Source organism: Lagenorhynchus albirostris, chromosome 6 (assembly GCF_949774975.1).
Source record: "Lagenorhynchus albirostris chromosome 6, mLagAlb1.1, whole genome shotgun sequence".
NCBI lineage: Eukaryota > Metazoa > Chordata > Mammalia > Artiodactyla > Delphinidae > Lagenorhynchus > Lagenorhynchus albirostris.
The window spans coordinates 35500877-35517557 of NC_083100.1; the positions used below are offsets into that span (position 1 = coordinate 35500877).

A 16681-nucleotide genomic window follows, 5' to 3' on the forward strand; every position below is an offset into this window, starting at 1 on the left:
ATTCCTTTGCTGAGATATTTGAGGTAGTTCCTGTTGCAACATTATAATATCTGCAATACTGATGAATCCTTTGGGAGGTTTTATTTATTTTTGGGGGGGAGTTAAAATTCCTGGTCATAATTTTTAATGTTAGGGTCTTTTATTTTTTTGGCCACGCGGCACGGCATGTGGAATCCTAGTTCCTTGACCAGGGCCTGAACCCATGCCCGCCCCCTGCATTGGAATCGCAGTCTTAACCACTGGACTGCCAGGGAAGTCCCCTAGGGTCTTTTATTTTAAATGCAAAATATTTTAATCTTTTTGCCTACCTGGCTGAGACCAAATGAGATGTTTTTCATATATAAAATAGTACACAGCATGTTAGCTGCAACTTGTCAGGAATTCCAAATCTCAGAATTTTGTTGCTGAAAGGGATCTTAGAAATCATCTAGTCAATCCAGATTGCTTAAATGACTGTCTAGGCTGACACAGCTGGGTGATAGAAACTTGAAATTATAGTTGTGGTGCCCAGATTAGTAACTCTCCATTCTTACCCTTAGGTGCAGCTCATCTCAGATACTTAGGGATACATTATATAGTTATTCTCTGGTTACAGTTCAGGGCCACAAAGGAATTTTTTTCCTCTGCCAGCAAAACAACTCAATGTGCTGCTTGCTACACAGACAAGAGATACAAAGTAGACTAATAAACAGGTAGACAGCAGAGTGTACTATAAAAATGGAATAGCATGCAGTCGAAGAATGAGACAGGTATATGTATGTACTGGCAAGGTATTTTCCCAAGGTAATTAAATGAGAAAAAGGTTTGAAACTATGAGTATAGTACAATGCCATTTGTGTAAAAGGTATGCTGTAAATAAACATTTATTTGTATATGCATAGAATTATCTCTGCAAGGATACATGAGAATCCAGTGATACTGACTGCCTCTGAGGTTAGACAAGTAGATGGGAAGACTGGAATTTGCAGTTATTATCTGATTTTTTTTTTTGCCCTGGTATATATTATTCTTTCAAAATAAATTTTAAAAATACATGTGAAGATTGTAATTATTTTCTTCTCACAAACATTAACAGTATTTTTCTTGGTACATAATTACATCTGAATTCTATTTATTCAGTAATTTCAAACTTGTCACTTCGATGAAACATCAAAACAAGGGAAACAAGGTCAACATGGCTTATTTTCTATCCTTTTGAACAGCAGCTATGTGAACATTTGGAAAGAACCTTAGTAATGAGGCTTTTCTTTTTTTTTTTTTGCGGTACGTGGGCCTCTCACTGTTGTGGCCTCTCCCATTGTGGAGCACAGGCTCCAGACGCGCAGGCCCAGCAGCCACGGCTCACGGGCCCAGTCGCTCCGCGGCACGTGGGATCTTCCTGGACCGGGGCATGAACCCGTGTCCCCTGCATCGGCAGGCGGACTCTCAACCACTACGCCACCAGGGAAGCCCAATGAGGCTTTTCTTACCCATCTAATGTTGCCAACAGACATCAAAGCTTAATCTAAGAAGTTGACCCCACCAAAAAATGCAGGAAGCAGGAATGCACGTCTGGATGGAGTTGGAACTGTGCTGCTGTGACTCCTTCCCCCAGTGCTAAAAAACAGCCATAGTCAGGAGGAACTAACATAGATTGGTAGTCACCCACATATCTCTGGTGTTACCTTACAGTCTTTTTTCAAGCATACAGGCCATGGGTGTTCGGATGTCTTAAATACACCTAAGTTATATTGTATTTTTTCAAGTTCCATTAAATACTAAAATGACCATCCTAAGTGACTGCCTGTCTCTACCACTAAGAGCTGCTTGGCCTCTCTGCCTTTGTAAAGAGCAACCTGAATTCACAGATGTCTATCTACATGAATATCTTATCCTCTAAAGCATGTTTCTCTTAAAAGCCCTTAAATGAAGTGTAACAGAATAGCTCTTTTAAGAATAATACCTTTTTGTTTCATATTTTTCCTCTTAAGCCTTAGGCTATTACACATTTCCATCCTCACATGCTGGAACTGTTTTGTCTGTACTGTATCCTCAGTGCCTAGACCTTCTTTGCCCTTGGTGGGGCTTAGATATTGCATGAATGAAATGAAAAACAGATCACACCATATTCTAACCAAGTCTCTTGATGACAGCTAAAGGAATACAGATGATTAGCGTAGAAAAGGAAGAACTTACTTATTTTCGAGAGATTTTGTTGTCTAGGAAATCCAACAGAAGGAAATGATGCTATTTTCTGTGGAGCAATTTAAAGGAAAAGAAGAGATGTATTTTTATAGGAAAGGTTCAAAGTTGCCTGTATAAAAAAACATGGAGGTTAATGAAAACACACACAAACCCAAACTGGCAAAGTGGAGAGAAATCGCTTCCTTCCAAATAACGATCTAAAGTTTTAACAAATCTAGTAACAAACAGCACATCCAAACAGACTTCTGTGGATTAAATTTAATACAACTGTACATTCATGCTGTGGCGGTAACAACTTTCACATTATTTGTTTGACTACTTTTCTCAGTTGACTCTTTCATGACACAAACACAAAGGCACAATCCAAAGGATACACTAACATTTATAATAGTTTTAAACAAATGTGGAGAAAGAACAAATTTTAAGTATTAAACAAATATTTGAATATGGATCAACTTGAATATATTTTCATTAAAGAAAATATTTTCAGTTCTCAACACTGTCTCATTTTGATGCAATGGCAATTCCAGGTGTCCCAGACAGTTATTCTTAATATCCATTCAACATATAACAATTACAATTAAGCATTTACATGACTGGATAGCTACAAGGACCATATTTTAAATATCTCAGATTTTTAAATGAATCTTTCTGCTAAAAGTCATACGTTTTCCATTTTAGTTAATCCTGTAGAAATAAATGCCTTTCCTTCCCCACCTCATTAAAGTACTCAGTAACTTAGCTATGTTACATTAGATACACATAAATTTAACCAAGGATTATTAAACGTATTGAAAGAAGCCATCCAATCAATAATGGTGCTTTAAGACAAGGTAATAAGTCAAATGTTAGAAATAGGCTGACTTGTTTCCTTGTTGGGAATTTTGAGTCTCAAAAGAAACAGCAGGTATTTAAAAGAAACCAAAGCAATATAAAACTACTGTACTTCATCCTTAAGAAAAAAAACATTGAAAGATACTATTCTGAAGTTCATACAATTTAAGCATCTGGTAAGTAAAAATCCTTTCTTATAAGTTTCTGAATATTTGGAATATATTCATAGAGTCATTAAAATATAATTCTGAGACGAAACCAAGAAATTAACATTTTAAACTATTGTTTTATATATTTAGACCCTCTGGGTTATTGATATTAAGCTTCAGTCTTTTTTTCTTTTTCAGTCTGAAAGCAGCATGTTACTTCCCTGCTTAATTATTTCATGATCTGCAAAAGCTAATTATTAATAAACAATTTTTAAAAAGACCACTAGCCTTTTATTGTAATCTTTCAATGTTAGTTGATATTCATTAGATCTTGGTTTCTCAAAATGTATTTATCTAGGTCAAGAAAAATGGGCAGAAGGAAACCTCACCCAAATTATGTAGCAGTGTTAAGCAAATTCAGTCTTTGAGCCAAAATTAAATCATTTGTGTCTTCAAACTTTCTCTTTCAACTTTTCATATAGCAGTATAGTTTTACATTTTGGCCAAGGAGAGATGCTTTCTTTGGGCAGACAAAATCATGCTTCAGGAGAAATAGTGACTTAGTTCTATAAAATCTGTCTCCTTTTCAATAGGGCACTACCAAATAGAGTATTATATTTTACCTAAGTTGCTCTCTTTCAAAAGATGATAGGATGAAACAATTTAAAATCTGTACTGTATTTTTACCCAGTATACATAATTATGTTCAATTTCAAACAATTTTCCAAAAGAACTGGTTTTTGCCAAAATGCAAGAAACTCCAAAATGTCTTATCCAAAAGTTGCCAATTAAAAATTAAGCCACAGTGCTTAAGTGTAGGATTTTTAAAAACTAACTTTACACTACTGCACATTCTTAGATATGTGGAAACAAATACATTTTGACTCTTAAGAAAAAACACTTGATGGCACACTGAAGAATGACACCATAAGTTTATAAACATAAGGGGCAGGGTATAGTTATTGCAAATTGATGGAAAACATCAGTGCGCCTTCACTTTGTTTGAAGAGAAACAGTGTTTCCACTCAAAAGTTTTCAGTGCCAAAATACCTAATTACCCTTAAAGTATCACCAAAATTGGTTTTAAACATTACTCAGAAAATAAACTATTTCCAACAATAACCATCTTAATTGCCTTTTATAAGGACTATATTATAACTTTCATTCTTAAGGGTCTTGTATCTCCCTGTAGGATTATCACAAACCACCTTCTGGATTTCAAATAAACTAATTCTAACCCAGTCCCAATTAAAAACTATCCACGTTCACAAGCAAGGAACACTACTGCACGTTACACTCATAGTTTAGGAATGTGTGCTTCCTTCCCCCCACCCCCCACCAAAAAAAAACCTGACAATGCATCTATGAATTACATCTCATTATCTGAATTTATAGCACAAAGTGCTTCTGCTCTTCTGCATTAATAATACTGCAGTCTCAAAATACTTCATGAACCCTGAAGTGATTCTCTATGGAAGGAGCTTCGTTTGCAAAATGAATTTGGCTAGTCACCTGCATACCAAAATCTCCAAGTATCTGAACAAATTTCTTGTGCTCCTTTCCAATCCAAGATCTCATTGGATCATGTACTTGGTAAGGTGTTACATGGGTGTGAACAATAATCCCTGTTTGTGCAAATTCTTTCAAGACTTCTGGATAAGTAATCCAAGTATTGCTTCCCCCAGAATGACCGCCATCCAGCCAGTACATTGTTTTTATGCTTTTGATAAAAGCATCAATGTTCTTGTCTTTCTTGGCTTCTTTCAATTCAAAAAGCAACTGATTCAAAACAACACAACCTTTACTGAATCCAATCAAAGTAAAAGAAGCACCATTTAGTGATGGTGGATAAAAACTCATGGCAGACTCATCAAATTTTTCACAGGTCCTCTCTTTGTCTCCCCGGCAACCATTAGTAGTATGAGAAGAACTGGATCTACAATTAGATGCTTTGGCGTCCTTATTCAAATCTTTCACATTCTTCTTTGGTAGCAAACTCTTCTGACTTAAGTTAAAAGCATTAACTAATAACGTATAAAGATGCTTAAAAGCTCCAAAGTCAGTATTGTGTTCTGGAGCACCAAACATATTGCTTTTCACAAAATTGTCATAGCAGCTGAATTTGTGCAAATGCATTCGGGAACACTTTATCACCCAAATATAACTATTGGGGAACCGGTGGGCTAAAATGGTGGCAACATTTTCTAGACTCCAGTTTTCCCACTGATAATTCTCAGGATGACGAGTCATAATTTCATGGTAATTCTGAAAGGTAAGAAAGATAAAACAAATATTAAATACACAGTTATGTAAAATTATTTCCACAAAATTAGTTTCCCATTTTTATTGGGGAGGAAGTAGGGATGTTATAATGACCTATGGTTAATGTACTAGAAATGAAAACTATAAATCTATTACCTTCTGGCTTTAAGATTTTAAACAAATCACTTCTTCAGTTTAAGCCTCAAATCCATCAAACACAGGGTTATAAGATAAAGCTAAATAGCACAGTAGAAATTTTAATAAGAAAACACTTTAGAATGATTATAGATTTTAAAATGGATTTTATTTAGTATACATATGATCTATTATTCCTAAGACATTAACTGAAAATAAAAATTTGGTTTCTTAGACAGATTTTTTGACCAACACAGAATTCTAAAATATTTTCCTATTAAAGCTGCTATTCTGAACTCCTCCCTCTTTGGATTACTCTAGCAACCTGAATGCTATGTTTAATTTCAATTTTAGTATTACAAAGCTGCAATGAACATTATAGAAAAATCTTCATGTACATCTGTGATTACATCCTTAAAAATAAATTCCCAGATGTGGAAAAACTAGGTCAAAGAATATTCATAATTTAAGGTTGACTATATAGACTACAATACTGTCTTCCAGAGAAGTATGTATAATTTTTCTTTTATCTTTGTTAAATATCATTGGCACAGGATAACTTACTCTAATTTGAATTTATTAAAAATTTAAATGAAGTTGAAATTTTGTTCATATATTTATTAGCCATCTGGATTTCTACTTGTGCCTGTTCATATCTTTTGCCTTTTTTTATTTGGTTTATTTATAAGTATTCTATATATATTAATAACTTTTTGTTTATGTTCTAAGACGTACATGTAAGTTTTGTTTTCCTTTCAATTTTTATTCATAATATCCTTAAAAAAGGGAAATTCATTCAAATTTATTTCATTTATTCTATAAAATTTATTGGATACGTACTGAACAGTCATGGATCAGAAGAGATGAAACCCCTGCCCACAGAGAGTGCACATTCTAGTACAGAGATACATAATAACTCCATGAGTTAATAGAGCAGCACCCTCCAACAGAAATATAACATGAGCCACATGTACAATTTTCTAGCAGCTATGTTAAAAAAAAAGTAGAAAGTTAACAGGTGAAAAAAAAATTTTTTTTTTTTGGCCACGCCCTGCAGCATGCAGGATCTTATTAGTTCTCTGACCAGGGATTGAACCCATGCCCCCTGTAGTGGAAGCATGGAGTCTTAACCACTGGACCGCCAGGGAAGTCCCAAAATTATTTTTAATAATACATTTTATTAAGCCCAATACATCCAATATATTATCATTTCAACATGTAACCAACATAAAAAATACTGAGATTATTACATTTCTTTTTCTTTCTAAGTTTTTGAAATCTAGTGTATATTTTACACTTACAACACATCTCAATTTGGGTGCTAAATTTTCATCGGAAATACTTGATCTGAATTTAGATTTCATAAGATTTACAGTTGCAAAAGTAGATTCACATACCCAAGTTGCTCAAACACACTTAAAAGTTTTCCAGGAACTGAACTATCAGTTTTTAGATTTAAAGTTAAATACAATTTAAAATTTAGTTCTTTGATCACACTAAATTTCAAGCGGTCAATAGCTACAAGTAGCTAGTGGCTGGACAGCACAAGACGTTATACAAGACGTGATATACAAGACGTGATAAGGGTGATAAGGAGTGATATACAAGACGTGATAAGGGTGATAAGGGGTGTAAAGTTTTGGAGTGGGTGGAAGATTATTATTTAAACACAGGGTAGTATCCAATAAGACAATAGCTGAGAAGGGCCTGAAGGAGCTGAGGGATTGAGTCATGATTATTTCAGTCATAAAGAACTGCAAAATGACCTGAAGTGGAGCCATCGTTGGTGTAACCAAGATACACCAGTGAGACCAGTGTACCTCCAGTGAAGTGAAGAAGGAGCAAAAGTGACCACTAAGAGGGTCACAGAGATTGCTGGTGAAGAGGGGAGGTGCTGATCATGCCTCGTAAGATACCCTGAGGACTTTGGCCTTTGCTCTGATAGGGTGTGGAGTAGATGGCTGATATAATCTGTTTGGAAGGATTACTCTGACTCCTGTGTGCAAAGGGGCAACAGTTTGAAGCAGGGAGACCAGTAGGAGGCTACTTAAGTATAACCCCAATGAGAGAATGTGGCTCGAACCACAGTGGTAGTAGAAGCAAGGGTGGTAAGAACTGGTCAGATTCTGTATATATTTTGAAGGTAGAGTCAACAGCATTTGCTAATGGGCTGGGTATAGGGTGTGAGAGAAAGGAAATAGAACTGTACTTTTTCCTTATTTCTAACAATCATATACCAAACATTTTTAAATGCACCTCTCTTTTGACCTAGTAATTCTACTTCTAGGAATTTATCTCAGGGATATACTTGCACACATGCATAAATAAATCTGTCTAAGGACATTTATTCCTGCTTCAGTTCTATGAGCACTCATACGGGTTGTAAAATACGGGTTGTAAAATAAGGGCTAAAAAAACCCCTGAATGCTGAGCTATCATTTGTGTTTAAAAAAAAAAAGTTTGCCTCAGCATAGAATGTCTCTGGAAGGACATATAAATCAGTAACAATGGTTAGCCTTAGGGAAGGGAAATCGGAGACTGCCTCCAGTCATCCAAAGGGATGAAAAGGAGACTTATTTTTCAATGTACAACCTTAAATAAAATGAATTTTTAGCAATATACACATTTTTCTATTAAAAAAATTAAGACTAATAAAAGTAATACTACAAAAATTTAGTCTACATGCAAAGGTATAAGGAAGATATAAAAACCACCAATCCATAAAACCACCATTAGAAATAATCACTATTAAAATTTTGGTGTCTAGTACTCCAGTGTTCTGTAGTATACATACACATATACAAGTATGTATGTAAGAGAGCATTCTTTATTTCTTCCCTCAGCAAGATTATACACACAGTTTTCACTTAAAAATGTTACAGGCATGATTCCTTATCAATAAGTATAGATTTGTATAATTTTTAGACTTCCCATCAAAAAGATTGATACCAATTGATACTTCCACTGGAAGTATACATGAATGCTTATTTTCTCATATCCTTACCCACACTGGCTATTAGCATTAATTTTTAAAATATCTTTGCTACTAAGATAAAATGATATCTTACTTTTAATTTGCATATTTTTATTCCTAATCAGGTTGAACATTTTTCTATGTTTATTGGCAATTTTCATTTGTTAATTCTCTATTCATATCCTTTGATAACTTTCCCAAAAGGATGCTCAAGTCCTTCTTAACAGTTTTTACCTCATTAATATTAAGTTTGTCATATATGTTAAAAAAAAATCTATTCCCAGAAGGCCATCATTTAATTTTTTTATGGATTCTGCTACTGCCTTCTGCACATCCAGATTTATGAGATATAAAATTATCATAGGAGCTTGGATCTGAAAGGGCTCATCTAAATCTTTTTTTTTTTTTTGATAAATATCTCTTTTTTTATTTCAGTGAGACAACAAATTTGGGCCCTTTCCCTTGTCCCTACCTATAAGAAATCTACACTCTTTTTCTGCACAGAATGCTTTCGTCCAAAAAATGAAAGAATTTGCAATTCAGGCACCAATGTAAAGAATAGAGGGATGAACATGAAAGGAACTACCCCCACATGCAGAGGTGGGCATGCGTGCACACACATGAGCATCATCAGAAAGGGAAGGAACAAATTTCCAACACAAATTGAAAGGTGGAAATATTCTTGCCTATTGAACTTTGACTTCCATTTCTTCACATATTCATCAGTGGGCATTTGTGGGTCACTAAGCACAGTTCACAGTCCCTCAAGAACACAGTCCAGTGGGAGAGACAGAGATAAATAATTACAAGGCAATATGATTACTGCTGTAAAGCAGGGATATGTGAAGAACTGTGAGGGGACATAGAGAAAGGGAGACTCAAGCTATGTTTTGGGACATCAGGGAAGGCTCCACAAATACATGAGCTCAGTTTTGTAGTATTAGTAGAAATTCCAGAATTATGCAGTAGAATTCCTATTATGTCTGAAGTAGGAATATTAGTCAGGTCTTCATAAAGACACCCAAATATTAGTTGGGAAGAACAGCACCAACACTGAATTATTCTATGGATTCCTAAATAGCTAGTTATAAGTGCCAAATACACAAGAAAGCACAAACATCTAAATCGTTTTTATAGCTAAGGAAACTGAGCTCCTACAAACTATACAGTTATTTATATTATATAGTTATTTAATGAGCTAAAATGAATAAGATTTTATGACTCCGTTTAGGCTCTACCACATAGGAGGTGGTAAACCTAAAAACTTGGTGTTTTCTTTGATTAACCAGAGGTTACATGATCAGAGTAGGAAAATGCTCATACTAAGTAACTGTGTGTATGTACTAAAATGTAAAAATAAGATTGTTACTCTTGTGTCTAATAAGTCCAAATCTAAGAACAATGGATAAGTACTCCCATATTCTAGAAAGAGACACCAGACATCCCCATAGGACTTGCTAACAAGTAGTCAAAACCAGTTCTGCAACCCAGGCTACTATACAAGGCCAATCTACAGAAGAGGTGGAAGAACGTGGGAAGAAAGGGTTTTCTTTTGAGAGAGTTTTCATCCCAGTTGGGAATGCAATGCACTTACTCTCCCTGTAAGGGTTAAAGGGTAGGAGGCATGCTTCCTCATCCCCAGTGAGACAGGCGGCAAGAGAATCTCCTGGAGAGATTAAGGGGTAGTTACTCCACAGGTAGATGCTTGCTGACCTGCAAAAACATAAAGGCCCATCCCACACTGCTACTGAAGTACTGGTACAAAGGATTTTTAGGAAAACTTGACATGTGTCTCCATGATAAAGACTTAAGTTAGGTGGACTATGGTTATAGCAGAGTGAGGAGAGCTATATAGGGTACGAGCTGTACTTCCATAAAAAATGGGTCAAGGGGGCATCTTCGCTGAGCATAAAGTGGACATCTCATGTAAGCAAGCTAAAAGGACCGTAACAGGAACAGCCTAAGAAGGCTGCTCGTCATAGCACACGAAGCCCCAGGGTATATGGTCAGATGTGAAATAGTAGAGTGTGTGTGTGTGTGTGTGTGTGTGTGTGTGTGTGTGTGTGCATGCGCGCGCGCGTGCGCGCGCACCCATGGTTCTTGGCACAGAACTCCTAAAACCCTTGGAATTTCATGGGTGACAGGGGTTGGTCACCAGAAAGACCAAGACATGATGAGAAGTTTGGAACTTTCAACCCCACTCCCCATTCTCCAGAGAGGGACTGGAAATAAAGTTAAAGAATGATCATACCTATGCAATGAAGCCTCCATAAAAATCCCCAAAGTACAAGTTTGGATAGCTTCCAGGTTGGTGAACACAGGAGGTGCTAGGAAAGAGGTGCACTCAGAGAGAGCATGGAAGCTCTGCACCTCTTCCCACATACCTTGCCCTGTGCATCTCTTCCATCTGGATGTTCACCTGTATCCTTTATCATATCCTTTCATAACAAATGGGTAAACAGTATGTAAACTGTTTTCCAAAGCTCTGTGAGCCATTCTAGCATACTAACTGAACCCAAGGAGGGGGATCGTGCAAACCCCAATCTATAGCTGTTCAGTCAGCAGTACAGGTGATAAACTAGGACTTGGCGACTGGCGTCTGAACTGGGGAGGGGAAAAGACTTGTGGGACTGAGCCCTTAACGTGTGGAATCTGACACTAACTACAGGTAGATAGCATCAGAATTGAATTGAATTATAGGACACCCAGCTGGTGTTGCAGAGAATTGCTTGGTGTGGGGGGAAATACCCACACATCTGTTGTCAGAAATATTCTGAGTGTGGTAATAGTGTGAATAGCAAAGGAGAGTCACATAGGAGAAGTGAGTCTTTTCCTACTCACCAGGACATACACTTAGGGCATGGTCATCTATATATCCTAGTGTTTAGGAAAGCAAAAGTTTTTAAAAGCTAAACTTGGAAATGACCCAAATGTTCATGAACTGCTGAATGGGTAAGCAAATTGTATGTCCATACACAGAAAACTACTTGGCATTAAAAAGAAATAAACTTCATGACAGAAACAACAGGAAGAATGCGTTTCAAAAGCATTAGGCTAAGTGAAAGAAGCCAGACACAAGACTACATACTACATGACTCCTAACTAATGAAAATCTAGAAAAGGCAAAACTATACTGAAAAGAAAGCAGATTAGTGGTTGCCTGTGGCTGAGAAAAGACATTGACTAAAAGTAGGGCACAGGGGTACTTTTTAGGGTGATCAAGATGTTGTATTACATGATTATTGTGATGGTTACATAATTGTATTCGTTGAAATTCATCAAATTGTAAACTCACACTTAAAAATAGAAATAGGGCTTCCCTGGTGGCGCAGTGGTTGAGAGTCCACCTGCCGATGCAGGGGACACGGGTTCGTGCCCCGGTCCGGGAAGATCCCACAAGCCACGGAGCGGCTAGGCCCATGAGCCATGGCTGCTGGGCCTGCGCGTCCAGAGCCTGTGCTCCGCAATGGGCGAAGCCAGAACAGTGAGAGGCCCGCGTACCGCAAAAAAAAAAAAAAAAAAAGAAAAAAAAGAAAAAAAAGAAATACCTACAATCCTGTATCCTGAGGATCTAAAAAGCAAGAAACTCAAGAAAATTCGACAGTACCTACTTAAAAAAATTCTGATCCCCCTCCAAAATCACTACTGATAAGAAAAACATCAGGAGGTACCTAAAGAAAAGTGAATTACTACGGCCTCAGCTTTCCTATAATTCAAAGGATAAAAGGGCAAGCATAGAATAAAAAAGGACATACAATAAAAGATGACTGCAAGAAGGAAATCAAAAAAGTAATGGTAATTATCATTTAAAATTACACTGTCAACCAGATCCAATTAACATCAAATAATGAATCTGTGTTAACATGAGGCAAAACTTCTAGTGGTATCCTACAAAGTTCTGTTTGGCCCTATTCTGTTCAATATTTATCCAAATTAAAAATAAAGACATAGAAAGAATGCTTATTTAATCTATATATGATATAAATGAAAATAAAGGTTCTAAAAGGATCAATACACTAAAAGATGAGCTGTATCTCACAGGGTTAATTTCATAAGAATAGACATTAGGCTGAAAAGAAGTGCAAAGAGAAGGAAATCTGAGCCTAAAAGCCCTTCATATAATAATAGCCAAGTAGCACTTAATACATTGTTCAACAGAACTTACGTTTATTCATTCAATAAGCTATCTACTGAACACCTACTTCATGCCACTCACTAAGCATCGCAGATATAACAGTGAAGAAAACAGACGTGAAGCATGCATCATACTAGTGGAAGACAGACAAAATCCACAATGAATAACTAATATAGTAAATGAAATGGATAAAAATGAATTATCCTAATTATTTATTAGGAGAAAAGTTGACAGGGATCCTGTGCACATGTATGATTATTAAACAGGATGGTCATCAAAGGCCTCACTGTGAAGGCGACTTTTGAGCAGAGACTTGAAATAGGTGAACTAATGAATCCTTACAGACATCTGCAGGAAAATTGTTCCAGGCAGTACGTGCAAACTTGAGGTCAAGTGTGTCTATCATGAGCAATATGAAGAAGGCTGGTGTGGCTGGAACCTTCTGTGGAGAGTAAAACAGATAAAGGAAACAGTCAAAAAAGCAGCAGGGTGGGAATTCCCTGGCAGTCCAATGGTGAGGACTCCGGGCTTCCACTGCAGGGGGCACAGGCTCAATCCCTGGTCAGGGAACAAAGATCCTGCGTGCCAAGCAGTGTGGCCAAAAAAGAGAAAAAAAAGAAAAGAAAAGCTACAGGGTGGGAAAGGTAAATAGAGTGAAGGGCCTTGCATGCCATCAAGAGGGCTCTGGCTTCTACTATGAGTGGCACGGGAAGCTGCTGGTGTTTCGAGCAGAGGTGTGGTATGATTTGACTTAGGTTTTTAAATGATTATTCTGATCACTTCTAGATACATTTAGGAGGTAAAGCCACTTTATTTGCTGATGTATTAAGAGAGGACAAAAGGATAATTTCAAGATTTCTAACTTGAGCAACTAAATAGGAAGTGTTTCCATTAACTGAGAGACAAGACGATGACTACAGGAAGAGCAAGTTTAGGGACAAAGATCCAGAGACTTTAGGTTTGAGATATCTATTAAATGTCCGAAAGGAAATACGTGCATGTAACGGCAAGTTTAAAGTTCCAGGAATAGGCTAGAACACAAATGTTGAAGGTCGTCAGAGTATCGGTAGCATGTAAAGCCACAAGACTGAAAGAGATCACAAAGGGAGTAAAGGTAGTCAGAGGAAAAGTCCAAGAACTGAGCGCTACAGAACTCCCCAATAATTAAAAAGTTCATCAGAAAGATAAGAAGGGAGGGTAACTCATTGGGTATTCACATATTTAATCCTCATTGATATCCTATACATCATCATTCCCATTTTGTAGCTGAGCTGGCTGCAACACAGAGAGATTTAACAATTGGCCAGATATTTCATAGCTAAAAAGTGCAGAATCAGGGTTTAAAACTAGGCGATCTGGCCTCAGAGCCTTTGATGCATTATTATTCTCTATTTCTTCTCTAAAAGCCCTGGGTTTTTAGAGGACTTCATACTCTGCATAAATCAACAGTATATCACTGTCCAAAAAGCTAATGGAATCTCAGGCTACTTAAAGAAATGGATGATGTCAAAATGAAAGGAGGTATCAGTGTAACTATATTTAGCGCTTTATAGATTTCACCTGAAGATCTGTGCTATATTCTGACTTGCACACTTTAAAAATATTTAGTAGGTGTTCAATGACAGTTAGTTATCATTATCATTATCATCATTATTATGGATGCACACAGTAGCTGGTCCACAAAACCCTGGAAGTCACTGTCAGCAATGCCATGCTGATTTCCCAAACCGAGCAAAAGGGGCATCAACTGAGTACAGTAAATTCCTCCTCTTAAATCGAAATACTAGTTTTGATTAGCAGTCAACTAGACCAGTCAATTATTTGGAGGGCAAGAGAAAAAACTACATTTACCTTCATCATCATCTGACTCAGGGCACAACGTTTGTAAACATATTTTTTTAAAGCATTAATTTTAAAAACAATAATTGTTTAATAAACTAATTATTTCACGGTTTAAGAAACACATTCAGCCATATTTTAGCTTCACCTGTCTATACCAGCACTACCCAAGAGAACTCTGTGATGAAGGGAATGTTCCGTGGAGATGCTCTGTAACTGCACTGTCCAGTACAGCACACACAAACCTTAGGGGCCGCTGAGCATTTGAAATGCAGCTAGTGCGACGGAGAAACTGGATTTTTAATTCTATTTAGTTTTAATTAAATAGCCCCATATAACTAATGGCTACCCTATTAGACAAAGCAGTTCTAGATTAAGATCTAGATTAAGGCCCAGCTTTCCAGGACAACATAGCCATGTATATTTGCCTGCAGCCGCAAGATTAATAATAAAGATAAAATCACACACAAAAAAGTACAGAATTTAGGTGAGCATCAAAATATTGACATGCTTAGCGATTCCTGTCCCTTTTCTTCCACCCATTCTCCCCTTCTTAGGGTTACTGAGAGCGTCACACCCTAGTACCAGTATTTTGTCTGTTTACTTTTTAATAACTGCCAGCACGCTAATTTAAAAGCCCTCTCTCCGCCTCCAGCCCCCTCCCCCACCGATCCTCTGAGAAACCAAGTTATAGAATAAATACACATTTTCTCGTTTCTAGGTCTTCAATTCCACCCCCTCGAAACCTGGACTGACGGCTGGCTCTTTCGATGTCGTAGCCCTCCAAGGACACCTCCTGTCTAGGGCTCTATGAGGAGGGGGTCAGGGCGTGGAAGGGGCGGTTCTGGATTTCGTGGAGCCACCCCGTTTAGCGCCATGTGTGAGTGTGTTCAGGCGAGGCAAGGAACCGGGCCCCAGCTACGAGGGAGGAATCTAGAGAATTCGCATATGTACAAGAAGAAGGAGCAGGTGCCCAGGCAGGCCGCAGGTTACCTGCACATCCCCGGGGAAATAGAGTACGTGATGCTGGGGCGGTGGTTGCGGCTCCTCCTTCGCCAGGTCCCCAGGGAGGTCCCGCCGTTCCAGTCCCTCCCCAGCGGCCGCCACCGCCGCCGCCGCCGCCGCCAGCAAGACCAACTCGTTGCCTCGCTGCGGGTCGGCTCCCGGCACCGCGGACAGCTGCACGCACTGCTGCCTGCACCGCTCGGCTGACGGGGAGCCGAGAGCGCCGCTGCGGCTGCTGCTGCCGCCCAGGTTCATGGTTCCGGCCTGAGAGCTGAACGCTGCGACTCCGATTCCGAGCTGCGGTAGCAGGAGAAGCAGCGGCGGCGACCGCAGGAGCCCGAACCCCCACATGGGTCGCCGCCGCCAGAGCGGGTCCTAGGGTGTGGGAGGGCCTGAGGGAGGACGTTGGGCCGGGTGCCCAACGGTCTGCGGGAGCGACCCGGGCGAGAGCCGACCCCGAGGGCAACGACGGCGTCAGAGGCCGACGTCCGCGCGCAGCGTGCGTAAGGGAAGGAGGGGTGTGCGCGAAATCCGACTCCGGTTCCCGGAGGGGGCGATGAGAAGGGGGCGTGGCCTGAGGCAGGACGTTTGTGATTGGTGGGTTCTGCCGCGGCCGGGAAGTTCGAACGGAAGTCTGGGAAAGAGTCTGAAGAGAGCAAAGGAAGCGGGAATGAACTGAGAACCCCGAGCAAGACGGGCGGCAGTTGTGATACAGGCGCAGCAGGTGCTGCCCGAAGGTCGCTTCTAGTACGGGGTAGAGCGTTTTGAGTATACCATGCTCCCCTTTCGGTAAGCTCAACTTTCAGGTGAGGTTTTTCTAGTCCTTCGAGCCTTAAAAGAGATACAACCCCAAAGATTAGAGTAATTCTGTCCTGTTACAGAAATCTGTGGGAAGTTTTCTGCATGCCCTGGATGAAGGGAATCTCCCTCTTCTCATACTCTCGAGTTTCTTTGTAGGTACACAAAGATTTCTAAGTTCTTGGGAATATATTTAGATAAGAAGTTTAATGCATCTCTGATTGGTAGCAGGGAGCAGGGCACATGGGGGAAAGGCGTTAGTTGTTACATACACATTTGCTGTCGGTGTTTGCAGTCAATGGGATTTGCTATTTTAAGGTTTTCAAAAACCAGCGTGAACAGTAGGAAAGTCATAGGTGTCCAACA

At 38.8% G+C, this 16681-nt stretch overlaps 1 protein-coding gene across 1 annotated transcript; it reads right to left on the minus strand.

Annotated features, from left to right (window-relative positions):
- Positions 1-2427: 2427 nt before the first annotated feature.
- Positions 2428-15991, minus strand: C6H2orf69 (chromosome 6 C2orf69 homolog). The gene is made up of 2 exons (XM_060151366.1): positions 15506-15991; positions 2428-5432 (listed from the first exon to the last, which is right to left on the minus strand). Exons 1-2 carry the CDS (start codon positions 15866-15868, stop codon positions 4605-4607), a joined length of 1191 nt encoding a protein of 396 aa, XP_060007349.1. The 5' UTR covers positions 15869-15991; the 3' UTR covers positions 2428-4604.
- Positions 15992-16681: the final 690 nt, after the last annotated feature.

Bases quoted from the DNA above. Each gene is read 5' to 3' on its own strand.
- C6H2orf69 (XM_060151366.1), bottom strand. From the start codon at position 15,868: ATGTGGGGGTTCGGGCTCCTGCGGTCGCCGCCGCTGCTTCTCCTGCTA. The intron at 5,433-15,505 runs GTAACCTGCGGC...CTTACCTTTCAG, and splicing joins ATTTCCCCGGGGATGTGCAG to AATTACCATGAAATTATGAC.